This window comes from Rhinoderma darwinii, chromosome 11, assembly GCF_050947455.1.
Source record: "Rhinoderma darwinii isolate aRhiDar2 chromosome 11, aRhiDar2.hap1, whole genome shotgun sequence".
In the NCBI taxonomy this organism is placed as follows: Eukaryota; Metazoa; Chordata; class Amphibia; order Anura; family Rhinodermatidae; genus Rhinoderma; species Rhinoderma darwinii.
This window is the reverse complement of record NC_134697.1, coordinates 38,504,097-38,513,446: the sequence shown is the minus strand read 5'-3', so window position 1 is coordinate 38,513,446 and position 9,350 is coordinate 38,504,097. Positions and strand designations below refer to the sequence as shown.

Below are 9,350 nucleotides of genomic sequence, written 5' to 3'. Positions count from 1 at the left end.
CCTCGTGTGAACAGACAAACGTCAGCCCATTGCTTTCAATGGGCAGATGTTTGTCAACGCTATTGAGGCGTATTTTTCGGACGTAATTTGGGGCAAAAACGCCCGAATTACGTCCGTAATTAGTGTGTGTGAACATACCCTAAGTGTGCACATACCCTTATGGTAATCAAATGCACTCAATGTCCCGGAGTTAACATGTTCTTTTTTGTCCCTCAAACTAGAAGGATAATGGAAATTGTATTCTCCCAGATTCAAACACAAAGCAAATAACGATAAAAAAAAACAAAAAAACACACAACTAGTCTCATTCTTAAGTGTTTACATTTTTATTTTAATATAGGGATAAGATCAAATCATGTAATGAGACAGTATTAAATCAGACATAACACAACTTGTTTATTGTAAAAACAAAAAAAATTAGAAAAATTCATTTGGTCATGATGAAATCTTTGTACATAGCAACATACAGTATGCTACAGAAAATATATCACAATAACTGACTGGCATATACTGTTCATATAACTTTTATAGAGAAAATAGATAGATCTTTGTTGTCATAAATCCAGTTAGTTAGAGACATAAAGTTCCTGGACCCCAGACCAAAATCGTTTTCTGGACCCCAGTGAATATAATTTCAAGTACTGGTGTCCTCTTATGTTGTAGAGGGACAATAAGGGGCTCTTGGACCAGTCTCACCTCTGCAGTTAAAGCCCAGTTACTTAATTTGTAATAATAATAATAATAATATTAATAATAATAACTACAACAACTGAAGCTTTAGAAGTCTTTTCAACCAGCATAATAGGCTCAAGTCTCAGAACATTGACAAAATCTACAAACATTTTGGCGTTATTTTTATTTTTAAAATGCTGGATGAAGTTAGTGTTATGTGGGTCTAGCTAATATTTACCCATCTACTAAGAGTCTACAAATCAATCTCTTCACACCAATAACAATTGTCTCAGCCATTTTAGAAATTAGTTTTTTTTACTGGATTTTCTAAGTGAATATAATTTCATTTTCATGTCTTTAAAGAGATTCTCCAAATAAAAGTTTTTTTTGTTTCTTTTCAATCTGAATACCAAAGGATGGAGTGGCTTGAAGTGACTACTGCCAACAAGCCTTTACCCTTCTCGGTTTCGGGAAAGAGCCAAGTTAAGCTTTGTTTTGAGTCATTTCAGACAGACTTATGGCTACGGATACATTGCAGCTTTTTCAATGGGTTATCAGGCACCATATCCATAGCAACCAGTCTGTCCTTGATTATTCTGGTCTATCGGTCTAGGCTAAATGGGCACTAAGCAGGGAAGGGTCGAGCAGACTTTTAAATTCACAGCCCCTGTTTTTGGTGCATTAGCAATGCCTTTTTTTTTTTAGGTACAGTACTAATGGGCATGACTGGAGTTAATGCAAGAACTAGTTCATGTAAAGAACAGACATGGATTAGCATTTTTTTTCTAATGATGTTAAACGTAACTAATGCAAATGTAATGCCATGGACATAGCATGTTGTGATATTAAAATGACACAGCGGGACTCTATAAATGCACTATTAGATAGTAGTGCACTATTAACAGTATTAACCAGAATTGTATATTCCTCATGGACTGACATACAGTACCACTTTACTGTTGTTTTATTTGATATTTATTTTATCGCAACAGACAAAAGCGACACAGACCTAAGTGAAAGGGGTCATCTTACTGCCATCCTAATTCAATTTCAATTTACAATTTAGATAGAGAATCTCTTTAACAAAGAAGGACTTAAACTTCTCAAATACTTTACTCTGTCTCCAGATTTTCATACTGCCAAACATAGTATTATCCCTTACATATATCATATCCTAACAAAAATAAATAATGACTGAAACAGAATAAAAAACAGGAAACACATAACTAAAATAAGCTGAATCATGATTTCAAAAAATGTCCATTTTACTTTACCCACACTGCCACCTAAAGGACACTTGCTGTATAGCATTCAAAAAATGCACTCCAAATAAATAATCCAGTTGAGATTTTATGAAACATGAAACAAAAATATTTATTTTGATACTAACAGCACATCACTAATTTGTCTGTAGTTGTTACCTACCCCAAGAGTTTTAATTTTAAGCACTTATGTAGTTTTAGCATTATTAAGTATGAAAACAAAAACATCATACTTCAATCCTTGGTTGAACTTGATGGACATGTGCCTTTTTTCAACCGTACTATGTAACTATGTAAGAAGCTTAAAAATTGTGGAGATGATGAGGACTGTAGTGATGGATCTATGTCTCTACTATAACCTGCAGACAAGGCAGGTGGAACAGGTGAACGAACATTCATTGTGGGCCACAAAAGGGCTTTAAAATTTCCTGTATTCTATTGAAAGGGGTTGTCTACTGCGCAGACATGAAAGACATGAAAGAACTGCACTGAACTGCACTGTAAGTTGGGTGTTGAGGTTTGGTTTAATGGAAAACATTTGTGAGAAGAGGAGGCCTTTCATTTGTGTGTGTACATACAGCATATGGACATGTGAGACAGCAACCAGGCTATTATTAATATGGCAGGCGCAGCACCATGGAACTCCATAGCCCCTGTGTTACCGTTCATGTGCCCTGAGTTGCTTGGTCTTATTTATTCAATGCACTAAACTGTACATTTTAAATCCTTGGGGTGTTAAACATTTTAAGCCAAGTCCTGCCCAGCCCTAATAATGAATTATTACCCCTCCCCCTGGTACCCGCCCAAACTTGCCAAGACAATCAGCCATATAACCAGGTTCCATGCGCTGTGCAGTCCTAGAGGTTGGGTGATTGGTGATATGGTAGGTGAGGGTGGTGATGGTGTTAGTTGGAATTTCGCATCCTTTGTGGTGTCACTTCCCATACACACTCTCATCACTGTAAGCCACATAGAGAAAACAATCCTCCTCATGGTTATCCTGAAAGACATAAACGTTTGCTAGGTTTAGCGATGTATAAGGATAAGAAACAGCCTCCGTGTTTAAAGGAATACTCTGGACAAGACTGATACACTGTATTATGCCTAGAGCAGAGCCAAAATAAAGTTGCACGCGACTGAGATCGGGCTGTGAAAAACAGTGTCGGCTGGATTTCAAGGCCCGACCATGGTACAGGTGAACAGGACTCCTGGCATCATAGACATTTTATGATACTAGGAGTCCCTGCCTTCCCACGGAACTGCTGTTCCGTACTGTATCATTTTGTTCAGTACGGAAGTCTATGATGCCAGGAGTCCCGTTCACCTGTACCGTGGTCAGGCTGAGAAATCCAGCTGACACTCGGACCGTTTTTCACAGCCCGATCTCGGTCGTGAGCAACTGCATGAGACATGGGTGGTGCATGAGACTGTGATTCAGAGAACACCTAAGAGAGAATCCTTGAGTCATGTACTGCCCCTCAGGCCCGGCACTAGGCATAACACAGTGTACCAGTTTTCCCTGGAGTCTTCCTTTAAATACTAAATCCAGGCTTGGACATGTCTTCCAACAAAGGTAGGAGTACTCTGTTGCCCTTCAGTACTGTGTGCCGAAAATCTAAATCGTCATGATCTGAACAATCTCATTATGCCCGCATATGAGGCATTTCTTATTGCCAGCTGTGCAATGTAGAAGAGCAATACTGGTGCCATTGTAGATCTGGCATGAAATGGAAAGAGCACAAAGCACCAGTTATGGACAGACCCCATAGTCTTTTCAGTTTATACTTAATTTTGGGTGGAGTTGACTTTATATGAATTGTGTTTTGCAGTATATACCATCCAGAGTCGATGTAGTTTAATCTGTCACTCCACAAAGGTTACATTGTCTGAAACATGTAAAAGGTCTCAAGGATGAAGTTTCTATAGCTGTATTGTCTGGGGTGTCATGGGTAACCCCCAACCCATGGGACAGAGTCCTAACTCTGTCACATCATGAACTTTGGGAGTTACTTCTTAGCTAATCACCTCATATAGTAAGTCTATAGAAAAAAATATTGTTATTTAGTAGCTATATTGCTAATCTTAATGCTACTATGATGACACAGGTTCCCATGAACCAGTCCTAAAAATATTATTATACACAGACACATGAAGAAGCCATAAGGTCTTACACGGGGATTTTATCTGCTCTCTTTTTTCAGTAGAATACCGTTAAAGGGGGGATGCCGAACTAGCGGAACAAACTTTACAGGCACAGATGAGCAACCTAACACCAATGGCAACGTCTTATAGAAGTTTTCATAACATAATTCACAGGTTTCTTACTTCATATAGCTGTCCCATGGTAGCACTGGTAGGAGGAATTGTGTTGTTGACAAAGAAGAAGAGTGCGTCTTCTGGACGAAGGTGAATCCGCTTCCTGATGAGGAAGTAAAACTGTCCAACTGGAGGTTGTAAAAAAAACAAAACATAAATAAAATGAATTGACACAAAATAACTGATTGTAAAAAAAGACTAAAATTACGAGCAATGACAAGACATGCAGTGTTTCTTTTTATAAATATATATGCTCACTGACATGAACTCAAAATTGCAACACTTGTTATTGTCCTGGTACTCCCAGATCACTAAATATGTCTAAGTACTGACTCGGGTAAAAGATAGCATGTAAACAGATATAATGTGTAAGAGGCGTCAGAGAAGTTACATACCAGTGAGGTCAGATGGCACTAAGTATTTCCTTTTGTCTAAATCAGGGACTCGAGCTTTTGGAGCCTTTTCTACGATAACCTGAAAAATAAACCTTTTTGAGATATACATATAACAGAGGAAACACACATGAACCTACAGTGTCGACAGGTTAAAGAGGCTCTGTCACTAGATTCTCAAATCCCTATCTCCTATTGCATGTGATCGGCGCTGCAATGTAGATAACAGTAACGTGTTTTGTTTTTTTTAAACGTTCATTTTTGGCCAAGTTATGAGCTATTTTATATATATGCAAATGAGGTTTGAAATGGACAACTGGGTGTTTTTTTTTTCGTATGTCCAACTGGGCGTGTATTGTGTTTTTAACTGGGCGTGTTTACGTGTATGACGCTGACCAATCAGTGACCAGTCAGCATCATACACTCCTCTACATTTATTTACACAGCAGCGATGTGCAGCCACATACACAGAGATTAACGTTAATCAAGTGTCCTGTTAATGAATACACATGAAATCCAGCCTGGACGTCATGTGTATTCAGAATCCTGACACTTCTGAATCTTTTCTGTGAGATTTCCAGCAAGTGAAATGAAATCTCGTTTACCTCCGTAATCTCGCGAGATTTCGTTTCCCTTGCTAGAAATCTCACAGAAAAGTTCAGAAGTGTCAGGATTCTGAATACACATGACGTCCAGGCTGGATGATCATGTGTATTCATTATCAGGACACTTGATTAACGTTAATCTCTGTGTATGTGGCTGCACATCGCTGCTGTGTAAATAAATGTAGAGGAGTGTATGACGCTGACTGGTCACTGATTGGTCAGCGTCATACACGTAAACACACCCAGTTAAAAACACAATACACGCCCAGTTGGACATAACGAAAAAAAAACGCTCAGTTGCCCATTTCAAACCTCATTTGCATATATATAAAATAGCTCATAACTTGGCCAAAAATGAACGTTTTTTAAAAAAAAAAACACGTTACTGTTATCTACATTGCAGCGCCGATCACATGCAATAGGAGATAGGGAATTGAGAATATGGTGACAGAGCCTCTTTAACCAGGGCTCATGCATATGACTTTAGACTATATTGTGGCTCCGTGCAACATCCTAGTCGAATGAAGCCATAATACAGTGCCCATAAAAGTCTATGGAGCCCCACTGCACAGTACCTCCATATGCCTGATTTCATACAGAGGCATACAGGGGATTTTGCTGTCAGATTCCATATAGGATCCGACAGAAAAGAAAGGTATTCTTCCTAGAATTGCTTCTAAGGGAGAATATCCCTCTGTAATAAGGAACCGTACTGAGGTAATATGTGGTGGCACAAAGAGTGCCTACAGCTCCGCTGTGTTGCCATGGAGCCCTAGCCTTAAAGTGAAGTTCCACCTTTGATAAATATAAACCATATAGCTAAGAAATGTGAAACCCAGCTTGTTTGTAATATATCTTTATTACCTTTGTTGCTGTTTATTACACAATAACATCTATATAGTCTGAATAATTATTGAATAATCATTGCACTGAGTAGCTTATATGTTTATCGAGCAGGGCTGCAGAGGGTATTAAGGTGTTAATAAAAATCACAGACACTGCTAAAGCCAAATACTGTAATAATGAAAAAAGATCCATCAACAGTTGCTTGTTGATAGTTTTCAGGTAACAATAGAATATTTTTTCTTTTACTGAACAAAGTAAAGATAAACTAAAAAATAAATGTATGGTAAATGTATGGTATACAATGGCATACGAAAGGACTTTACGTTCAGTGCATACGTAGGTGTCTAAATGTAATGTGAACGTAGTCTAAGTCAGAGGTGGAGCTTCACTCAACTCTGCTAATATGATATTAATCTATCTTTTGTGTTAGAAAATGAGAATGTCCTTGATTATATATTTTATTTTAATCCAGCACTAAACATAAAACATTTCTACGTGGTTAATATGTAACATTTGGAAACATTTGTAACAGCTGGAAGCCTCAGGGTGCCAGTGACATAATTTAATGGGCTCTGCCCTGCACAGAGGTGCCCCAGATTTTGACTGTTTTGAGGACGCAGTGCCTGCTTCCATGTCTGTATTTATGTCAAGGTGACCGTGTATATTAGAAGTAGGCCTTGATCATGCACAGAATAAGAATATTCTTAATGAGCCAAACATACTGCCATTCAGTTTTAAGAGTTATCATAAAAAGAAACATTGTATTTAACCCATATAGCCATGACAATAACATATTAAATGGTTAACCATGAATGGAAGTACTAGTTTTATATACTGCACTATTAAAGTGTCATTTGACCTCTCATATACGTTCACGAGGTCTAAACCTATATATATATATAATCACAAAGATCAATGTTTAGTCTACTATGCTGTTGAAATCCTTAACAACTCTTAATACCGCAAGAGTTAAATCAGGCACAAGCATCAGATGAGCCCTCCCCTCTCAATGCGGTGCTAAGGGAGGAGAAGCGTGCGCACCATCTTTTCCCAGGGCAGAGATACAGGTAGGGGGTGCATTGTCTACCCCCCAGCGCCCCTCACATTGCCCGTCAACGTTGACATGTATCATTATAGTCAATTCTATGTAATAAACTGTTTATATTTATTTATAATCATATGTAGAGTCCTGTTTCAAAATGTCACAACAGAAACAGCACAGATGCCAGCGACACATGACAACAAGTGAAACAAAAATGGACTTCCATATTTAACAGCTGTGTAAACCTCGGTTAGGATAGAGATTGTATGAAGACTGCTTATATAATCACCCCAGTGAAAGGCGCGTATTAAAACGATATAGACCCCTTGTAACCATGTAAAATGACCACCCCATACCTCCTTGTGTATAAGCAAAAATGACTGTGCACTGTAACAATGTATATAATGTAACTGCCTCTTATTCTCCATATTGCATTGGCCTGTTCTGGCATTATCCACTAAGCAATTGATTATATTGAAAGAGTCAAGAAATCACATATCATATAGGCGATTTATAATGGTGACTCCATATAACTTATACAAAACCGTCCTGCTATTAAGAGGTTAACAATGCAGGGAAAGGCCATAGGCAATGCAGTCTGTAGGCAGGAACAAGGCGCATACTCACGGGGACCCTGTCTGGATATTTCTTCCTAATCTTCTCACCCTCCTTCTTCCTGTATTCATAGGGATGATCCTCTTTGTATTGAAATTTCATGGCTGCACTGTTACAGTGATGCGTGCAGAACAGCAGATCCTTCCCTTTAAGCCTCAATAGCAGTGTCTGCTACAAAGCAAAATGCAGGGTATTGTGACATCATCAGAGAACCCTCCTCTGGGCAGTACCAGAAGAACCAAACAAAGGGCAGATCATGTTAACCCCTTATCAGCTGCCTAATGCCCAGTTGTTGTGCAACTAAAAGCACAAGAATGCGCTCACTGGCATTGTCCTGGTAGGACATGCTAGGACTTACAGTACCCACAACATTCATGGCTTACTACTTTGCAGCAACTAGACAGTGGCAACCTTCCATCAGCTACTACCAAGGTCTTATGTACAGTACATTGCAGGTTTTCATGCCCTGTTACCCTGTTTGGACAAGCCCTGCTCTGTGAGGCATGGCAATGATTTACATTACAGAGCTATGTATAGAAAAGTAACATGACACTGAGGCGGTGCATGCAGGCAGAGAAGGAGTTAACACAGTGTTTTTTTTGTTTTTTTTATAGGTAGTTTAGGGAGGGGGTGAGTGACGCTGTGTTGTGTTGCTCTGCTAACCAGTCTTGTGACTTGATCACATGAATGTAAGTGAAGGTAAACAGGTGACTCAGCCGGTCTAGAGAACAGGTGTACCCTGCTGCCCATGTACCCTGTACTGTGGGTATCACGTCACTGATACAATTGTTGCATAACTGATGTTTTACATTATGTAGAAAATAAAAATATTTTACATTACATGTAATTATGTTTCATGAATCCTGGTTTATTTAAAGAGCACTTCACACTAAAAAAAAAACAAAGACACCAGTCATTCCTTTACTATTAACAATATCTTTTTGGCGAAATATGGGTGAAAATATAGTGGTTATTACAGCCCCGACAGCAGTTGTCATCCAGCTTTTTAAGAATTCTGGAAATTTATGAGAAATCCTTTTCCAGGGGCCCATAATGGTTTTCTACATGACTATCAGTGGCGGATGATCATTAGGGCGGTTCGGCCAGCCTCCCAGGGCCCAAGGCTCCCAGGGGGCCCATGGCCGCCAGAACTGCACAGGCCCCCTCATGCCCAGTGGAGTCGCTAGCACCGGAGTGAGCCAGGGTGCTAGCGACAGCCACATTCACTTGTATTTGCGTCCTCAAGACACAAATACAAATTAATAATATAGGCTGCAGGCCACATAAGACTCCCTGGGCAGGCCGGCGTTATGATGTCACTGTACCACGCCGGTTTGTGCATGCGTCCCATCCGGAGGATGTGTAGCGTTCCGTCTGTCGCGGGAATGAGACAAGGTAAGTAAAATATTTTTTGGGGAGTAGTGCTTAGTGACACTATATACAAGGGGGGGTAGTGCTGTGTGACACTATATATAAGGGGGGAGCACTGCGTGACAATATATACAAGGGGGGAGCGCTGTGTTACACTATATACAGGGGCGGTAGCGCTGTGTGAGACTATATACAAGGGGGAGTGCTGTGTGACACTATATACAAGGGG

General features: G+C 39.5%; 1 protein-coding gene across 1 annotated transcript; it reads right to left on the bottom strand.

Moving 5' to 3' along the window:
* Positions 1-307: 307 nt before the first annotated feature.
* Positions 308-7,952, bottom strand: GABARAPL1 (GABA type A receptor associated protein like 1). The gene is made up of 4 exons (XM_075841129.1): positions 7,763-7,952; positions 4,646-4,724; positions 4,260-4,378; positions 308-2,934 (listed from the first exon to the last, which is right to left on the bottom strand). Exons 1-4 carry the CDS (start codon positions 7,850-7,852, stop codon positions 2,869-2,871), a joined length of 354 nt encoding a protein of 117 aa, XP_075697244.1. The 5' UTR covers positions 7,853-7,952; the 3' UTR covers positions 308-2,868.
* Positions 7,953-9,350: the final 1,398 nt, after the last annotated feature.